Source organism: Microtus oregoni, unplaced genomic scaffold (genome assembly GCF_018167655.1).
Source record: "Microtus oregoni isolate MIOR12 unplaced genomic scaffold, Mior012 000012F_ref0000307, whole genome shotgun sequence".
NCBI classification, from domain to species: domain Eukaryota; kingdom Metazoa; phylum Chordata; class Mammalia; order Rodentia; family Cricetidae; genus Microtus; species Microtus oregoni.
The window spans coordinates 22,055,611-22,075,979 of record NW_024543071.1 but is presented as its reverse complement, the minus strand read 5'-3'; the positions used below and the strand labels follow the sequence as shown (position 1 = coordinate 22,075,979).

Genomic DNA, 20,369 nt, shown 5'->3' with positions numbered 1-20,369 from the left:
GAAGAAAGAAAAGGTGCAATTGAAGAAGACACCAGAAGTCAACCTCTGGCCTCTACACACATGCATATGCACACACACTCATTCACACCCAGATGTGTACATGGATACACATACTTATTTCATTGCGCCTCAGTTCAGGCTTCAGGGTGGGTGCAACTGGAACTACCTAGGGTATTGAAACATGCCCCCACCAAATAAAAAAGCACAACAACAGTACCTGGGCCAAGTCCAAGTCCAGACTAGTTACTACAACTTGGTGGTAGGGGGTGGGAGCGGGATTGTGAAGGGCAGTTTCTGTGTTTTCCAACAGGCCAGAGTCCACTCAGAAGACAGATAACAGTGCTCCTTGTTGATTGGTCACTTATGCCTCGGAGGCACATGTTGAGTTCACAGTGAGCATTATAAAAGCTCTGGACTGCAAGCTCAAGGGTGTCTCCTTGAGAAGAGAAGGCTACCATGGATCTGGTCACAGTCCTGGTGCTCACTGTCTCCTGTCTGCTTCTCCTCTCACTCTGGAGACAGAACTCGGGGAGAGGGAAGCTCCCCCCTGGTCCCACTCCTCTCCCGTTTATTGGAAACATCCTGCAGATAGATGTGAAGGACATCAGCAAATCCTTAACCAACGTAAGTGCGCTTGCTGCTCCACAGTGGCTGGAAAGTAATAATTAATCTCAGCTGTTAAATAAATATTTTTCTGGAGCAAATGGTTCAACTATGTTACTATAAGGCAATTGTGTCCTGTGGAGTATCATATTTGATTTGTTATTGTCAGAAATGATTAAATGAAATAATATATTTGTTCATAATAGAAATTTTTACATTGTAAGATAAAGTCCACAAAGCAGAGAACAGCTACTTTTTCTCTGTTTCATGGTCCTTAGCTATGACTTTTTACACATGATAAAAAGTAATGGAATTGTTTTGAGAATTTACAGGAGATTGTCTATGTACGTGTTGTATATTTGTGTTTAAATCAGCCAAAATAATTTAATTTATTCAAAAAAACAAGTTATGTCTGATACCAGGGAAATCTGAGTCAACATTAAACATTTGTCCATGACATAGAACTAGTAAGGTCCACTGGGGGAACTGGCATTTCTGGACTTTGTGCAAAGCTGCTTCTGACCTATGAATGAGCACCGTGGAGGAGATCGTCTTTCTCTGGGATACTGCATGTGCTGTCCCTTAGTCAGTGATGTCAGGATTACAAACCACCTAACACCACACTCATCTGGGGAGTTTTATTTATTTATTTATTTACTTCTTTATTTAGTTTTTTTTTTTTTTTTTTTGTAGCTTTGAAGTCTGTCCTGGAACTCACTTTGTAGACCAGGCTGGCCTTAAACTCACAGAGATCTGCTTGCCTTTGCCTCCCAAGTGCCGGGATTAAAGGTACATACCACCACTGCCTGCCTAGGGAGTTTTAAAATGGTAGCTTTCTAGTATTTATTGCAGGACTGAATCAGACCCTGGTCAGTTGCTCAAGTAGAAGAGATCTACTGAGAAGGGTTCAAATCCGAGTCTTGAATTTTCACCCACGGGAAACTGAAATGAATTTGAGATTCTTTCAGCATCTCTCTCTTCATCTGGAAACCCACAGGGAAAGTTTCTTCAGCGTGTCAAGGTTCTGACAGTTTGCACACTATTGGCCTGGTAATCTCCTGGTACAACAGGCTCATGCAGCACCTAGAAGTGACAACAAACAGCTTTCTCTGTACTGAATCCAACTAAATTTGAAGTAGTTGTTGCCAAACTACACATGTGGGGAGTAAGACGCTAGTGGCAGCCTAGCTCATCTAGATTCTTCTCCTGCTCCATACATTTTCTTTCTTCTTTCCAGTTCTCCAAAGTCTATGGCCCTGTGTTCACTTTGTATTTTGGCATGAAGCCCACTGTGGTAGTGCATGGCTATGAAGCAGTGAAGGAAGTTCTGGATGATCGTGGAGAGGAGTTTTCCGGAAGGGGTGACTTCCCAATTGTCGAAAGAATGAATAATGGCCTTGGTAAGGGTGCATTCACACGTATGTGCATGCATATGTATGAAGGTGTGTGCTGGGAAGGGGTCATGGGATGAGATAGGAAAAACTTCTAGGGTAGGGTGCCAAGCGGCAGTCAGAGGCCAGTCTTCTTCCTTGTCTTGGGTCCCACTTCTAGTTTCCATTTCTTGTTCCGGTAGGAGTCGTTTTCAGCAATGGAAAAAAATGGAAGGAACTTCGGCGCTTCTCACTTATGACCTTGAGGAATTTTGGGATGGGGAAGAGGAGCATCGAGGATCGCATTCAAGAGGAAGCGCGATGCCTTGTGGAAGAGTTAAGAAAAACAGATGGTGGGTATCTGTTTACCTGGCTCTTCCTTAATTATGCCGTTTTCAATGGCAGTGGTTGTTGGCTCTCTTGCTAGCCCAAAGCCAGCGCTCTGCTTATCTGTCCTTATGTTTGTACACACTGACTATGCATACAGCGTGATCATAATCCTCAGCTACTCCTATTCTGCTCCAGCTTGCTTCCAAACCTGAACTTTATGAAGATAGAAAGTTTTGAGCCTCATAAAAATTTATATGGGAAGCCGGGCGGTGGTGGCGCACGCCTTTAATCCCAGCACTTGGGAGGCAGAGGCAGGCGGATCTCTGTGAGTTCGAGGCCAGCCTGGTCTACAAGAGCTAGTTCCGGGATAGGCATCAAAGCTACAGAGAAACCTTGTCTTGAAAAACCAAAAAAAAAAAAACAAAAAAACAAAAAAAAAACAAAAAATTATATATATGGGATATTTTCCTATAGTGTAGTTATTTCTTTATTATTTAGAATATTTCTTTAGAGAATATCTGTCAAGTGTACTTGGTATGAATGAGCCCATCATATTTTCATGGACTATGAGAAAGTAGCATGTGTTGTTGTTGAGGTTGTCTGTATCTGTTTGGTAAAATTTAATGACACATGGACACAGATTTGCCTCAAGATGCATGCTTGCAACTTCTGCCAATAATGATACTTATCATATTTTTATTTTATTTTACTTAGGCATCTTTGAGTGCTGCATTCATCAGTTGTGTTTACTCTGTAAACAAAGGGCTGTTTAAAAGCTGTCAGTGGCTATTTGATGTTAATCACTATTTGCTATGCTATTTCCTATCTTGAGAAAATATGTGCTTGATGGTATTCTGCTAATATGTAACATGTGTGAAATTTTTTATATAACATATTTCAACTACGTTTAATGCTTCCTCTACTTATACGTTAGTTTTAAGTCTATCCTTTGTTGCTTGTTAGCCATGTTTTAACTTTTTATATTTTACAAATCTTTGATTAATCGATGATCCAGATCTAGAGAGGGTCCCCTCCCAGGCGTAGCTATTTTCTAGACGTAGAAAGCATGCCTTTGGTTATTAAAAGAGCCTAAGGACAGCTTATTCTTCCAAATGTTTACTTTATTAAATTCTCATGACAATCCTGTTTTCCTTTGCCCCCGGTCCCCCCACAGCACAGTATGGGATCTCTAAGAGCAGCCTTATAGTTCAGATGCCTCTAACTACTCTAACAATGAGGCTCATGCCCACCCTGCTTCATGTCTTCCTCAGGGGAATGTCCTAATGTCCTGCAGGCTTTACAGCAGGCAGGAGAAAAAAAACATTCAGGAAGACAGGAGTGAAATTCGGCTCAGCCTGCTTTTATTATAACCAGCTCTAGACGGAGACTTCTAGAGACTGGCTCTGATTATTTTACTTTAGTCATATTTAAGCACAGCACAATTGGAAAAAGTATTCCTATAACAATTAACTTAGTCCGAAGTGCAGAGCTATTTAAGATATGTTTACACTGAGATTCCTTGCAAAGTACATCTGACTTATCTCATGAGAAAGGGAACTGTCGACTCAGAGATAGGCCCAAGATTTAGGGTCTAGGGACCCTGACTGAGGTAAACAATGCCGTGGGTGTTGTTAGGATTGGCCTGGCCCTAAGACAACAGCAGTCCTTTAGGCTGTTGTAAAGAACAAGCGACATCACTCAATTAAGAGTGTGCTTTATGACCTAAAAACAGTACTCAAGGGTTAGGGGAAAAGGTCTGGGATAATTAAAAACATAAACTCTGGGAGAACAGAGCCTGTCTCATCAGACAGCAAAGGATCACTGGGTTGCAAAACTACATCCTTCCTGGCATTCCAGGAAGAGCAGCTATGCACTTCATTCCAATGAAGTGATAAACCATGTGTTTAACTTTCCTGGATTCTGCAGTCCTTATCTATGTGTGAAAGGCCTTTTTGCCCTCTACAAAAATGTAGTTTTCTGATGTCTCTGCCTCTTCTGGAGACCAACCCTGATGCTGTCCCTGAGTGACTCTGTATGATGTGGTTTGCCTCCTCTTGGGCACTGTAACCTCCACTCTTTGCTAGATTCTCATCTGATTGGTTGTTTTCACGATATCTGACTAAAAAAGACGTTCTGAGTGCATCTTAAACCACTAGAATTTTGGCTTTGAACTTTCATAATTACTTAACCCTGATGCTAGCTCTACTCATGAAATGCTTGTCAAAATGAGTTTGGTTTTTCAGCTTGTATTCCCAGTTACTTCTAGTTTTCATTACCTTTCCTAAATATAAGAATAGTGTAGTAAGGAGGCTGCTTGTTTGTTTCCCGGCTGCCCATACTCTCAAAGTCATCACACAGAAACTGTATTAATTAAATCACTGCTTGGCCCATTAGCTTTAACTTCTTATTGGCTAGCTTTTACATCTTAATTTAACCCATTTCCATTATTTTATATTTTACCAGAAGGCTCATTGCCTACCGGTAAGGTTCAGGTGTGTTTGTCTCCGGCAGGGGCTCCATGGCTTCTCTCTGACACCACCTCCTTTCTCCCAGCATTCAGTATAGTTTTCCCCACCGAGTTCTACTCAGCCCTATCAACAGGTCAAGACAGTTTCTTTATTCACCAATGAATTTCACAGCATACAAAGGGAAATCCCATATCAGAATAGATTAGAAATCAGATAAAAATTTTATTAGAGATAAATTTATTTATTTATTCTCAGTTTTAATTTATGTAAATGGGTGTCTTGCCTGTATACATGTCTGTGTACCACATATGTGTCATATCTGCAGAGGCCAGAAGAAGACATTGGATCACCTGGAACTAGAGATTGCATATGGTTGTAAGCCACAATCAACCCAGATCCTCTGGAAGAGTAGTCAGTGTTCTAACTTCTGAGGCAGTTCTCCAGCACCAGAAATTAGATTTTTTTCAGTCTGAAATGCACACACAAATTTCTATTTTGTTCATTTTTTTTGTCATGACAGAATTTTACCCTGTAGCCCTGGCTGTCCTAGAACTCAGTATGTAGACCAGGCTGGCCTCAACTCACAGAGATCTGCCTGCTTTGCCTCAAGTTCAGGAATAAGGGTGTATGCCCCTATGCTTGACTTAAATCTTAAATTAATAACTTAAGTTTAAATTATTTCTTAACTTCCAAGACAAAATAAAAATTTCCCCCTCCTTTCTTCTTACTTTTCTTCCTTCCTTCTTTCTTTTTTTATTTCTTTTGTTTATTATTTAGTAAAAAGCTGAATATCTTGGTGTTTTGCCTGAAAAGGACTCTGTCAAATCTTCTAACTATACAGGTTTCTATGGTTTGAATTTCTTTTCATTTCTCTACATACTTTTCATTCATTATGTACATTTCGTTACATCTAGGGTATGAATTTTATCTTACAAATAAAACTTATTGGTACATTAATTAAAAACTGTTTTGAGACAGCATTTCACTTTGTAGTCTGGTTTGTCCTCAAGCTTGTCATCCTCTTGTTTTGAGGGGGAAGAGATTACAGTTGGCTACAGGGCACTGGATGAGTCATCATCATTGTATTTATATATGCCAGTGAAAAATAAATATTTTTTCTGATTTTATTTCTTATGACCAGATTGTCTTATATAAATATCAAATGAAAAAATGCATATACTCTGTTGATGGTTATGTAGGGCAATAGTCCAGGATTCCAGTAGAGGGTAGACTTTATCTAAAGAAATGAAACCAATATACATGGTGACTAGAAACACTGTTTCCAAAAAAAATTTCTATGTTTTCTTCTCCAATATTGGAATGAAGAAATTAAAGAGCTCCATTTATTAATGTAAACTCTGTGATTGTTCCATTTGGATTTACATTTGAAATGACTTTTTAATTTCACTTTTATTTTAGGCAAACAAATCCCTGAGAATTGGTGCTTGGTTTTTGTTAGTTTTTGTTTGATATGGATATTTCTGCTCTTTTAAATTTGTTCTGATGAGTGAATGTATGCATTTCCTGTAATGTTTTTATCCTTGGCTTTTTTTCTCTGCTGGCTGTGGACATGACTCCTTTAGCTATTCACTGGATATGAAATGTTTCTGGATGGGTATTTTCTTCCTTTAAAGGGAGATGGGATTCTGCACTGAAAACTCGAGTTTTTATGTGGTCTTAAAAGAGGTCAGGTGTTTTCTTAGAACTTTAGAAATGTGTAGCCAAAGAGTGATGTCTCCACAGGAAGCAGATGCTAAAGATTTAGCTAATGATTACTAAGCAAGCTAGGATTGCTAATTGGAAGTGCTTGGAAGTTCTTGACAATATGGTAATTTCTGTGCCAATACTTCCTCAGAGATTCTAAAATATTTATTGTTTTTTTTTAGTCCAAAGATAATACTTTACATGTCTGTTTCAATGGCATTCTAATTGTTCAGGCTCACTCTGTGACCCCACCTTCATGCTGAGCTCGGCTCCCTCCAACGTGATCTGCTCTGTTGTTTTCCACAATCGTTTTGATTATGAAGACAAGAATTTTCTTAACTTGATGGAGAAATTAAATGAAAACTTTAAAATTCTGAACTCCCCATGGATGCAGGTGAGACAAAGTCATTTTCTTCACAACAAATCATGTTTATTTCTCTAACGAATTAAAATTTTTACTTCAGTTCAATGTGTCTAATTTCCAGACATTCACTTCAAAGCTTGGTATAAAGAATTTTGTAGGAAAGCAGAATCAGTCTCCATTACCTTTTCTCCCCTCTCTCCTTCTCTCTACCTTCCCCCATCTCAGTTACTCAGGAGGCTAAAGTAGGTGAAGGAGAAATAGAGGTAGAGGCTGAAGAGAAATCTTAGTGTAAAGAGCTTGTATAGTTTGTACAAGGTTTGATCTTCAACACAACAATAACAAAAGGAAACCACAAACTAGCTACAAGGTGTCATTATCAAGGCCTCTGTCAAGCCAAGGAGAAAGGTGGGACAAGGACAGACAAAACGCCACAAAGACTTTCTTTTTTTTCCCCCTCTTTTTTCTTTTTAATGTATGTGGATTGTGCTTACATACGTTTCTGTGCACCACATACTTGCCTGGTGCCCATAGAGGCCAGAAGTGGGGTATCAGATTCTCCAAACTGGTGTTACAGAAAGTTGTGAGTCACCGTGTGGGTACTGGGAATCGAACCTGCATGGGTGTCTAAGCTGGTTCCATTTCTTAGTTCTTGTGAATAGTTAAACACAGACATTAAGAAACTCAGCTTGGCATTTTCTGGGTAAATGTTTACATACTTTGTGTTAAAGTATTTGTGTACAACCATGTAGTTATCCTCCAGGAAGGATTTAGGACTTGCTGCCACTGACTCTCCAACTCTCAGTAATACAAAGTCTCAAAAGGGTGAGAGAAAGAGAGATAAAGGTGGGGGGTTTAGGTTAGGGACTCTATCTCTGTTGTACAAAGAAGGGAAACTATTGAAGTAAAGGCTCTTGTGGACTTAGTTGCATGTTCAGTACAGGCTCAATACCAGCACAAACTGTAGGGAAGATAATAGTTCACATGTTCATATGACCCCTGGCTGCCAACACACTGTCTTCAAGCTTCAGCTTCAGAAAGAAGATACTTAAGTGCATTGTTCTTTTTCCTCCTCCCTCCCCTGCACTACTCTCTTTTTCTTTAGAAATATTTTATCTTTATTATATTTTATTTTATTTTACTTTGATTTCTTGAGATAGGGTTTCTCTGAATAGCCCTGGCTGTTCCTGGTACTAGGTCTGCAGACCAGCCTAGACTCAAACTCACAGAGATCTGCCAGTCTCTCCTCCTGAGTACAGGGATTAAAGGTGTGCTCTCCTTACCCCCGGTGCTTTGTCATATTTTAAAGTTGTTTTATTTGTTTTTTGTATGTTTGTGTACATGTGTGTGGTGCATATACACATGTATATGTATGCAGGCATGTGGAGTTTGGAGGACAAGCTTTCTCAGGATCTCAACCTTGTTTTAGGGACAGAATCTCCCTCTGGCCTGAAGCTCACCTACAGGGTAGACCAGTTGGCTACTGAGTCCAAAGGCTATGCCTCCTTCTTGCCTCCCCATCTCTGGGATTACAAGCTTGGGCACCCATACCCAGCTTCTTCACACAAATTCTGAGAACTGACTTAGTTCCTCAGTTTGTGCAGAAAGTGTTTACTTATTGAGCTCTCTTGTTATCACCCTGTATTGATGCATTTTTTGGTTTGTGTCTCTGCTATAGATTTTTAGAAGACTTAAAAAGTAGTTTTAGGTCAACAGCCAAATCTGGTAGAAGAGGTATTTCAACAGCTTCCAGTGATTTCCTTGACATCTGATTGTTCTTTATCTTCAGTCCTCAAGGATATCTCATATTTTTAAACAATTATTTTGTTATTATTGTTTTGCAAGTTTAATTTCATGGATGAGTACTGTGTTTTTATAATTTCCCACACTCTCCCTTTCCAGCTCTTCCCCTATGCCCCCTACTTCTCAACTTTATGACCTCTCCTTCTTTAATTATTGTGTAATATGCACATGGATATATAAATACACGTGTTGCTCATATGTTCATACATTTAAAGATAAATATTTGGTACTGGATAACCTAGCAGGGGGTCTCATCTCTGGACAAGACTGATTCTCCCACTTTCAGCATCCATTAATTGCCTCTAGTTCTTCATCTAGGAGTGAGGCCTTGTGAGACTTCTCCCATCCATGTTGGCCAGCTGGAGCTGTCATTGTGCAGGTCTTGTGTAGTTGCCCTATTGTAAAGAGCTCATGGGTATAAGTCCCCGTCATATATCAGTGACACTCTATCATATATAACCTGGAGTAACCACAAAAGCCAGAGGATAAAAAGAGCAGCCCAGTTATAAACAGCCATATCTGTTTCAAGATCATGCCTGACAAATGTCCTTCAAGCTCTACCTGCAGAGGAGTCTACTCATGAAATTCCAGAGCTGAGTTTTCATCTTTGATCATCTTGGTCAACATAGTGATCTCTTAAAATATCTGGTTAAGTGTTCTTTGTCAAATGACCACCATCTTTTTAATTCACTCTACTCTTTAACTATTGCTTGAAATTTGCCGAATATGACTTTAATACATGTTTATAACTTAGGAGTTTTTTTTTTTTTGAGATGGCATCTCATTATCTCATTATGCTATCCAGGCTTTTCTCAAACTCTTAGACTACCGTAATTTGCTCATGTAAGCCTCCTGTGTAACCGGTCTACAAATGTGAGTGACCACATTCAGCCTAATAAATGCATATTTTTAAATCTTTAAGGTCTGCAATGCTATTCCTATCTTCCTCGATTATCTCCCAGGGAGCCACAGGAAAGTACTTAAAAATTTTGCTGATATAAAAAGTTATATTTTGAAACGAGTGAAAGAACACCAAGAAACACTAGACATGGACAATCCTCGGGACTTCATTGACTGTTTCCTGATCAAAATGGAACAGGTAAAATGTTATTTGTGGGCTTTCATTTTGCATATCATCAATCATTTCTATTCTTACTGTTCGAAATTTAGCTTTTTAGGCAAGAAACACTTGGTAAGCATTTTAGTTCCTATTGTGGGCATGGATTGGTCTAGCATCATTTAAGATTTTAAAATGAATTGTTAAGCAATTAAAATACATCAGCATCATTTAATAAGTGTATGAGGAAAAGGAATATACATTTCAGGTAGTTAGACATATAAGTGATGTTGAAAATATAAAATATCAAACATTAAAGTAAAAAGTGAACCTGACCGTATAGAAGAATGGTAAACATGAGCTTCACCTGTTAGGCTTCATTGGTGACTCAGTTTCATTACTAATCTTTGAGTGTTTGCAGTGAGGTTGCAGGAGTGAGAATTAGGATGTGCACAGTGACGAGAGCGATGAGAGGCTCACATGTGTGCTGACATGGAGGAAAGTCACCTTAGCTGGGTAGAGCCAGAAATGATTCAGCACAAACAGGTAAAGATGTCTTTGAGGTACTCTGCACACACAGGTGTTGGCATGAAGAGATTTGATTTAGTCAGGCATTTGGTTAAAGCAAGACAGTGTAATGCTTGTGCTTCTAGGGTGAATCACTGAGTTCAGTAGAGTCATATCTGAGATGAGAATGGAGTTCAAAGACCAGATACAAGGTCTTTCCCGTCTCTAGACTGGCTTAAGGGTAGTCTGGATTATGAGAAAATAGATTCTGAAATAATATTGTCATTAATCTTGACTTATTCTCAGCTATCTTGAATTTTAAATCTATCTCATATTTAAAAATCCCACCAATTTATCAATGGGCAACTCGATTGTTTTCAAGGGACAATGCTGGAAGTAACACAGGAGAGTAGGCGTCTCTTTGACTTGTTAATTTCAATTAGTTTTTGGATGTATGATGAAGAGTGGAATGGTCGAGTCGTATTTCTTTCATTTTTGCTCTTTTGATGAACCACCATGCTATTTGTCAAGATAACTGTAATAATTTATATTAAAATAGCAATGTGTATAACACCTGCACTTACCATTTTAAAAGGATTCTCCCCAGTGGTTAGCACCCTTAGTGGTAACTGCAGGCCTATACAAAGCAGCCGGTTCCCCCTGTGGTTTAGAGACCCACATAGATGTTTATTTCCCTCTGCTTCGGAGTTGCTTAATTAATAATCAACTTACTGGGAACCTTTGAGATAGAAAGTTTCAATTATGGCCTTGTCCTTCCTTCACTCAGAAAATTCTGTATGTTGAGACTTTTAAAGAATTTTATGATGCTGGGTGTGGTGACATATGCCTTTAATCCCACCATTTGGGAGTCAGAGGCAGGTAGATCTCTAAGTTCAAGACTAACCTGGTCTACAGAGCGAGTTCTAGGACAACCAGGTTAACAGAGCCACACTATCTCAAAAAACAAAAACAAAAATCCCCAAAACAACAACAACAACAACAACAAAACAAAACCAAAAACCAAAAACAAAAATACCCAAAACTAAAAACCAAAACACCAGAAAACCAAAAACCAAAATCCCAAACCAAAATAGACAAAAACAAAATAAAAACTATTTTTTTTTTTTTTTAGCCAGGCAGTGGTGGCGAATGCCTTTAATTCCAGCACATGGGAGGCAGAGACAGGTGGATCTCTTGAGTTTGAGGCCAGCCTGATCTACAGAGCAAGTTCCAGGTCAGCCAAGGTTACACAGAGAAACCTGTCTCGACAAACCATAGAAACAAACAAATAAATGAAATAAAGAAGGAAAGACAGAAAGAAAGGAAGAAGAAAGCAAGCAAGAAAGAATTTTATGGTAGAGTCTTTGGATTGCCATTATTGGTCCAATATAATTTCAGCCTTTACTTCCCATTTGGTATGAATATAAATAATTTCTCAGTTGACAAAGGTTGTGGAATATTTGATCACACTGTGATGCCCTGAGACTGTGTTAGTAAAGTTAACCTTGAATCAGGGAACATAGCCGGCAGCCAGTTAACAAAAATTAGCCATAGAGAATACAGAGAACCCAGGATACGGATAGAAAGGCACAGCAAGGAGTAGGAAGGGGCTTGGAGATTTGTGGACTTGTTTTCCTTCCTGTTCTGTTCTGGGAAGTGTGGAGAGAAGGTCAGCTTGTCGCTCCTCTGTCACATCTTTGATCTACCAGGTTTTCATGCTAATATCTGAGGCCAAGTCTTTATTGGTAGCAGAACAACATAGATAAAAACAGACAAGTGTGTTAGGCTCAAATCCTATTCTGTCTTTTCTTCAGAGACAGGTGGAAGGGGATTCTGGAGTCTCTTATTCAATTTTGTATCACATTCTGAAAACTCTTCCTTGCCATGCTTTCACTTTTAGTGCATGAGCATTCATGCTGATCTTTAAGGATTTATTACTATTTGAAAATTGTGTATAGGTATATGTATTTCTACACGAGTCCAGGTGACCCTGGAAGCCAGAGGTGTTGAATTCTTTGATGCTGGAGTTACAGAGGGATTTGCAGAGGAGCCTGATGTAAGTGCTGGGAACTGACCTTGAGTTCTCTGGAAGAGCAACAAGTGCTTTTAACTGCTGAGCCGTCTCCCCAGCCCCCATACAAGTGTTAAAATACTCATGTTCCAGCTCTACTACCTCCACTGCTCTAACGAGAAATTTGTACCAGGGGCTTCTTTTTCTTATGTTATTAGTGTGACATGGTTTTTGTGGTGTAATATAGCTAGAAGAAGGTCTGAGAAATTGGATTTTGATGCAAGGAAGAAATTAGGGCATAAACATGAAGATTGGGTCAGGTAATTTGCATGGTCTGCCATATTGTGCACTTGTTCTAATGTTTTTTACTACACCCTCCCCTTTCTAAATTTGCTTATCTGTAGAATGACCTGTATTATTTGCACTTGTTGAAATTTAGTATAACTGTCACTATCGAATAATGAAATAAAAATTCCTAGGAAAAGAACAACCCGCAGTCTGAGTTTACTACTGAAAGTCTGATGGCTACAGTGGCCGATGTGTTTGTAGCTGGATCGGAAACCACAAGTACTACCCTGCGATACGGACTCTTGCTCCTCCTGAAGCACACAGACGTCATAGGTATGAGTTCGACATGGAGGAGGCAAAGCTGACATCTCTGAAAAAAGTTTAATATTGATGTTTTTGTGTCACTAGCTGTCATTATACACATATGATAAGATAAAAATGAGATTAATTGTGACAATAGAGAGAACAAGAGGGAAGTGTAGTTACTGTGAGCAGTAGTCAAACATCAAAGCTCCAAATGAAAAGATACTCTAGGTACTGTCTGGAGTGTATATGTTTGTGTGTGTGTGCGCATATGTATGTGTGTGTATTTATATGTATGTGTGAATGTTTGCATGTATATGTGTGTCAGTATATTTTGTGTGAAGTGATCATAGGGTGTAATTCATCTCTGTTGTAAAACTGCTCAGAAACAGTATTATCAAATAATAGAAATAGTTATTATTTACAAATGTGAATAGAAACTATAGACAAAACTTTTACAATGTCTCAAAGTGAATGCTTTTGGGAAATGTAAGGATAAAAAAGGATATAAAGTTTTACATATACACAAATACACATGTACAGATATTAGTATCCAAAAATTTATTTACTGATTTTATGTGCATGGGCATTTTCCCTACATGTATGTCTGAGGACTGTGTTCATGTCAGGTGCCTACAAGTCTAGAAGAGGGCATCAGATCTCCCGATACTGAGTTAGAGGCAGTTGTGGGCCACCTGTAGGCTGATCTATTGGGAGCTCACCAAGGCCAGCTGGACTGTGACTGAAAAAGCAGGGGATAAAACCGGACTCTCTGAACATGGCGAACAATGAGGGCTGCTGAGAAGCCAAGGACAATGGCACGGGGTTTTGATCCTACTTCATGTTCTGGCTTTGTGGGAGCCTAGCCAGTTTGGATGTTCACCTTCCTAGACATGGACGGAGGGGGGAGGACTTTGGACTTTCCACAGGGCAGGGAACCCTGACTGCTCTTCAGACTGGAGAGGGAGGGGGAGAGGAGTGGGGGGAGGGGAAGAGGAGTGGGAGGAGGGGGAGGGAAATGGGAGGCTGGGAGGAGGCGGAAAATTTTTTTTCAATAAAAAAAAATAAAAAAGGAAAAAAAAAAGAAATTAAATCTGGGTCCTTTAGAGGACAGGCCAGTGCTTTTAGCCACTGAAGCCTCCCTCCAGCTCCAGGTTTTCATTTTAAGAATTACTGTTATTTTGATGTGAAATTAATTTTTGTTTTGTGTTTTTTTCTATATAATGTCATTGAGACATTTACATATTAAAAGCATTTTATCATTTCTGTGTATTGATAATGCTGCACAATAATGTACCTGTCTGCACAGATAATGCCTAAATAGTGGGAGAGTTTTGTGTATTATACCAAGTTTCTAATTCTATTATGTGCGTGTGGCCTGATATTTTTTTATCACACTTCATATTGGCTTGAATCATTATAGCAACTCTACCATTTCTCATTTGTGCCTTATCAGCTAAAGTCCAGAAAGAGATTGATCATGTGATTGGCAGAAACAGGAGTCCTTGCATGCAGGACAGAACCCGAATGCCTTACACAGATGCGACGGTGCACGAAATCCAGAGATACGTTAACCTCATCCCCAACAACGTGCCCCATGCAGCTACCTGTGATGTCAGATTCAGAAATTATGTAATTCCCAAGGTAAGCTTATTTCTCTGATCCCGCACTTCAGTTATCTTTTAGTTTTTAAATTAAGAATCTGGTTCCAATCCTTCACCAACACAAAATGAGAAAATTTCAGGACTCCTGTATGACTAGTAAGTTTCTTCCTCCTTTCCTCTTCCTTCCTCTTCCTCCTCCTCTTTTGATGGGATCTCACTGTGTAGCTCTGGCTAACCTCTAACTCACAGATCTGCTTGCGGCTTTATGAGACATCTTATTAGTGAATGTCATCCAAATATAGCCTTCTTAAATATTATTGGGGTTATGTTTACATTTTCTAAGTAAATGTTAAATATTCAGTTTGTTGATTTTCCAATATGCTTCGCTGAGGCTTTTTATTGGGGTGATTTTAAATGCAGTAATTTACAAATTATTGATGCGTTAATGTGCTAAAACTTTTGATTTGTGGATTTGATTATGGTCCCAGGTTATCTGACCTTTCCTTAATTTTCTCAATATTGTTTTCAGTACAATGGCTTCCACATAGATTACCCTTTTCCAGAATGAATGAGATTTCTGAATTTATGAATAAAGTATAAACTCTATAAAACACTTAAAATTGCTATTTTTTGTTAACTAGCTGTGAGATCTGTATACTGCTGAAAGGTGTCAAAGTCCCCTACTCTTACTATATTGGAGTCTATGTTTCTGTCTAATCCTAATATGTTAAGCTTTTATATTTGTTGCTCTATGTTGTACCATGCTTTATGTTGGAAACACATGTAATAACATACAATAGAAAATTGGTATTATATAATATAATCTATGTATATGATTACAAATTATAATATATAACATATAATTTAATTTTATATATTCCTGTGACCGAATTAAGTCTTTTACTATGACATACTTTGTCTCATTTTTCTGCTTTTGGCTTCAAGAATATTTTATTTTATTATGGCTACTTCTGTTTTACTCAGATTCCAGTGCTTGTACCATTTTATTGCATCTGTTTTAGTTTATATACATACCTATAGGTGAAGTAAACTAACAATATATATTTTTTTAACATTAAGTTTCTCATGGTATAGTATTTCAATTTGAGAATTTCATATATAATTAGGGTAAGCACAGAAAAGCAGTGCCTTCCAATTATCATTTATTTTCTGGTCTAATTATAGCTTCTTTATTTGTTCTCTCTCTTTTTTTCTAAAATTTTATTTTTAAAATATATGTTTATTTATTATGTATACAGTGTTTGCCTGCATGTAGGCCTGCATGCTTAGAAGAGGGCACCAAATCTCATTAAAGATGGTTGTGAGCCACCATGTTGTTGTTGGGAATTGAACTCAGGACCTTTGATAAAGCAGGCAGTGCTCTTAACATCTGAGCCATCTCTCCGGCCCTCTTTTCCTTCTTTTAAACACCTTTTTTGTTGCAACATGGTGTACCCAAAAAGTGTGTAAGCATGTTTTGAATTATTGCTTATTTTGTGTGTGTCTACAATAGATTTTGTCTTGTATAGGAAAACAAATTTTTGATTCATCATGATATGTTGAAATGGCAACTTAACATGCTGATAAAGTTTAAAAAGAGATAAACAAATAAGCAAACAAAAAGGGGAACAGAAAACAGCCCAATAGAAGACTATATATATATATATATATATATATATATATATATTTTTTTTTTTTTTTTTCTACATTTTGAGCATTTTTTAAAATTTGAGTCAGGGTCTCACTGTTTTGTTGATGTTGTCCCCGGTCCTTTGAATTGAAATGATTTCCATATTTCTGTCCTTCAGTGCTAGGCTATGGCCATGTGCCACCTTGCTCATGTATGTTTTGGAAATTTATCATTTTACTTCCTTTTCTTTTCTTTGTAGGGCTGGGGATTGAACCCAAGGCCTTGTACACATCAACTAAGTGTTGTTACACTGAGCTATGGCTCCACAATTTGATTTGGATGCCATATCCTTTGTCCTCTGCTTATATTTGAACATACTTAAACATTTATAATTTTTGACTGTTTTTTTGCCATTCATAGTAAAGATAGGATTTGTGTTTTATTCTTTTACAATGTTAAAGCCTTTCGAATTTGTCTGTAATTTATTGTGACCTGTGAGCTCCATACATTCTCACGTTTTTTCTTATGAACTAACATTTCTTTCACTTTGAAGAACTACTTTTTTTTTTTTCTGGAGCCTTTATCGTGGCTTCAAATTTTAGGACTAACTTTGACGGGTATAGTGTTCTTTTTGCTTCATGAATGAGGATGTCTAAGACAGTTGAAAAGAAGCTATGATAGCATTTTATTTTTTCATTGTTAATTATTAAAATTACATTTATTTATTGAATGTGTGTGTGTGTGTGTGTGTGTGTGTGTGTGTGTGCGTGCGTGTGTGTGTGTGTGCGTGCGTGTGTGTGTAAGTCAGGGGGCCACTTGCATGAGTCAGTTCTCTTCCTTCACCTTCTGGGACTGGATCTGGGGGTCAAACTCAGGTTTTCAGGCTTCCATGCAAGCCTTTACCTGTTGAGCCACCTCGCCAACCCCCTCCACTCATTGAATTCTTTATCACATCCTTTTGTTTGTAATTTTCAGGGCACAGACATAGTCACATCACTGACTTCTGTGCTACATGATGACAAAGAATTTCCCAACCCCAAAATATTTGATCCTGGCCATTTTCTGGATGAGAAAGGAAACTTTAAGAAGAGTGACTACTTTATGCCTTTCTCAACAGGTAAATGAGTTTATTTCTATTTGTACTTCAGGTACAAGGTAAACCTTTTTCAGGGGGCACTATGTTGTCTAGGCTGACCTTAGACTCCTGAACTCAAGCTTCCTGTTCCAGCTGTCTGAATATTTGGCACTAGAGACATGTACCACAAGGCATGATTCTACAAGTTACAATTTTGAGATAAATTGGATCATCTACCATGTCCTCAGGGACAGGTGGGTTTTCCCTTTGTGCCTAGCCTCAGGAGCAAGACTCCCAATGCCTACACATGTTTCTCAATCGTGGCCCATCCTCATTGTTGCTCCATGTTAGTGGGACTTGAGAATATCCAGCCTATGATTTAAATTGAGAAAACGAGAACATAGTCAGTTGAATTCTGCTTCTGCATTTACCTCTACCCTTCCTAAGTGCTCCTATTAGAAGTGAACCTCATTTAGACTGTCCTAATCTGCATGAGAAAAGTGTCTCAGTCCATTCCCAGACACCTCTGAGAAACCAAGTGCCCTAGAGAATATAATGGGCTCTGGAGAGACTCACTCCTGAGTTAGGGAAGCAGGTGAGTCAACAGGGTACTGTAATTCAGTTGGACTAGTGCTGTGAGAGAGGGAAGCTTGGGTTTCTGGCGAGGTCAGAGGGGAAGTTGCTCACAACCTGCCCTTTCATATCCATGGGAGTATTCGAACAGGATAGAGGGAAGTTGGCTGACTCACAGGGAGGAAGGAAGTAAGAAAAGAAGAGGAGGCAGGGAACTGTACGGAGGAAATAAAGTACAGGAGGAGACATTTTCTGTAGATGCAGGAGACCAGAACTTGATGAGAAGGAAGGCTGAGAAAGACCTTAAAAATGTGGAAGGACACTCTGTAGTGATTCTAGAGTCCCTAGAGTTTCCTTTACTTATGATCCTTTATCTTGGATGTTCAATTTCACTGCATATTATGTGTCCCGAGTCTCTGGACACAGAGTTTCATTTGTTCTTTACTATGTGTTTTTATGACTTTCACGTGGGTCTGCACTGTACATTTCCATATGTGACAGACTGCCCTTCTTTTTAGGGTACTCACATTTGGTCAGAGAGGCAAAAGATGACAACAGCATCATGTTCAAGTGGTCCACGCTACTCTGAAAGCAGGGACAGTAAGGAAACCTGGAAGTCAGGGTCACAAAGGGTCCTAAAGAAATGGCACATATAGTGTGTCTTCAGGAAAGTCTCAGAGCAGCACTTCTTAGTCAAATGGTGAAGCCTGAAGCCTTCTTTATGGTGCTCAAGATTGGGGAAGGGAGCCATGAATGGAGCTGCAGAGGGAGAGGCATGACATTGAGTATCAGACAGAAAAGAGAATGTGAAGGTCCAGGCCAAAACGTTTGGATCTTGCCTCAGAGGGTAACTGCAGGAGATGCATCTGAAGTGAGGAAATTATAGCTATAAGACAGGTAAACTTGAATAGGCACAAACGGAACTTAGTATCAGAATCCCTTTGACCCTTGCACCTTTGGCAATTAGAACAGTGACGTGAAAGTGTCACTAGAAGATTGACATCAACTTGAAAGGTCAAAGGATAGTTCTACTGTCTGAATTGTTATTAAAGTTGTGATGGAGAGCTTATAAAAAATATTTAAGGAATGAAGGGTGCCCACGAAAGCCAGGCAGTAAGTAGATGACATTGTGTCCAATGCTGTGTGCATCTGTTCATTTTGCCATTCTGTGTTTGACTCAGTCACTCACCATTTAAGAATCAAATACATGACTGCCTTTATAACAGTTTGTCACCTACTGTAAGGAGGGAATCCTCTGAGTTTGCTTTTGTTTCTTCAGGAAAGCGAATGTGCGTGGGAGAGGCCCTGGCTCGCATGGAGCTGTTTCTGTTTCTGACCACCATTGTACAGAATTTCGATCTGAAATCTTCGGTTGATACAAAGGACATTGAAACTACTCCAGTGGCCAGTACTTTTGGCCGCGTGCCACCTTCATACCAGCTGTATTTCATTCCTCGTTAAAGAACAGACTGGCTGTTGCTATGCAGGTGTCTGTGACTTCTTTCCAGAGGCATGGCCGTCCTCCTTCCCACTATTAGGGATACCTCTGTCATTTATTCTCTCACATCTCTCCCTCGCCCCACAATCCAGTGAGCATCCATCTTCTTTAGGAAGATTTTCCTGAGTTATCACCCACTGCCCTCTCCAGTCTGTAATACTTGTATTGACCATGACCTGTACTAACTGTAATAACTGAGTTATTAGCATGTTATGAATGTAATACAGAACAGTTCAACCAAGAACCATCTCTGCTCTTCTTGGTTCAAAATAAAAGGAGTTTTTAACCAATGGATCATTTTCTATTTTTCATATTTTTTAAAAAAATATTTATTTATTTATTATGTATACAATATTTTGTCTGTATGCCTGCAGGCCAGAAGAGGGCGCCAGACCTCTTTACAGATGGTTGTGAGCCACCATGTGGTTGCTGGGAATTAAACTCAGGACCTTTGGAAGAGTAGGCAATGCTCTTAACCACTGAGCCATCTCTCAGTTTTTATAAAGAAAACAAACTATCTTTTTTTTTATACATACCAACCCAAGTTCTCACTCCCTCCCTTTCTCCCATTCTCTCCACATACTCTCCACCCCACCCCCATCCACTCTTATGAGAAGGCAAGACACATTGCTTTGGGGAAGGTCTAAGGCCCTCTCTACTATATCTATGCTGGGCAAGGTATCCATCCAAAGAAAATAGGTTCCCAAAAAGTCAAAACAAGCAGTAGGGATAAAGCCTACTGTGAGTGGCCCCTCAGTCTGCCCCAGCTATGCAACTGTCAGTCACATTCAGAGGGACTAGTTCGATCCTATGCTTGTTCCTTTCTAGTCCGGCTGATAAAAAGGAAGGTTTTAACTTTAACATCACAAGATTACATATAACAAAACAGGTATCAAGCAAGAATTACAATTACAACATTTATATCTACTTTATCTTTTATCATAACTAAGGAAAACAATTATAATTATCTATTCTTCAACTCCATCAAAGACTCCAGAAGGATACCTAAGTTAACAGGAAGTGAATTGTAAGCAACACCCAAAACTCTAGATTTGACAAAGACATCTTGCTGCCTGCTGCCTGCTGCCTGGACAGTTGTTGCGGGAGGTCCTCCCTCCTCCAGCCTATAGCCGCTGAGATACCAGCCCATTGGGGCGTGGTCTCTCTCCCTTTAAAAAAGCGGC

General features: G+C 39.1%; 1 protein-coding gene across 1 annotated transcript; it reads left to right on the top strand.

Annotated features, from left to right (window-relative positions):
- The first annotated feature begins 427 nt into the window (after positions 1-427).
- Positions 428-19,469, top strand: LOC121454098 (cytochrome P450 2C55). The gene is made up of 9 exons (XM_041661300.1): positions 428-624; positions 1,841-2,003; positions 2,177-2,326; positions 6,709-6,869; positions 9,562-9,738; positions 12,694-12,835; positions 14,262-14,449; positions 17,015-17,156; positions 18,967-19,469. Exons 1-9 carry the CDS (start codon positions 457-459, stop codon positions 19,146-19,148), a joined length of 1,473 nt encoding a protein of 490 aa, XP_041517234.1. The 5' UTR covers positions 428-456; the 3' UTR covers positions 19,149-19,469.
- The last annotated feature ends 900 nt before the right edge of the window (positions 19,470-20,369 follow it).

Excerpts from the sequence above, each read along its gene's own strand:
- LOC121454098 (XM_041661300.1), top strand. The coding sequence starts at position 457 with ATGGATCTGGTCACAGTCCTGGTGCTCACTGTCTCCTGTCTGCTTCTC. Across the intron at positions 9,739-12,693 it reads TCCTGATCAAAATGGAACAG|GAAAAGAACAACCCGCAGTC; the intron begins GTAAAATGTTAT and ends AAAAATTCCTAG. Across the intron at positions 14,450-17,014 it reads GAAATTATGTAATTCCCAAG|GGCACAGACATAGTCACATC; the intron begins GTAAGCTTATTT and ends TGTAATTTTCAG.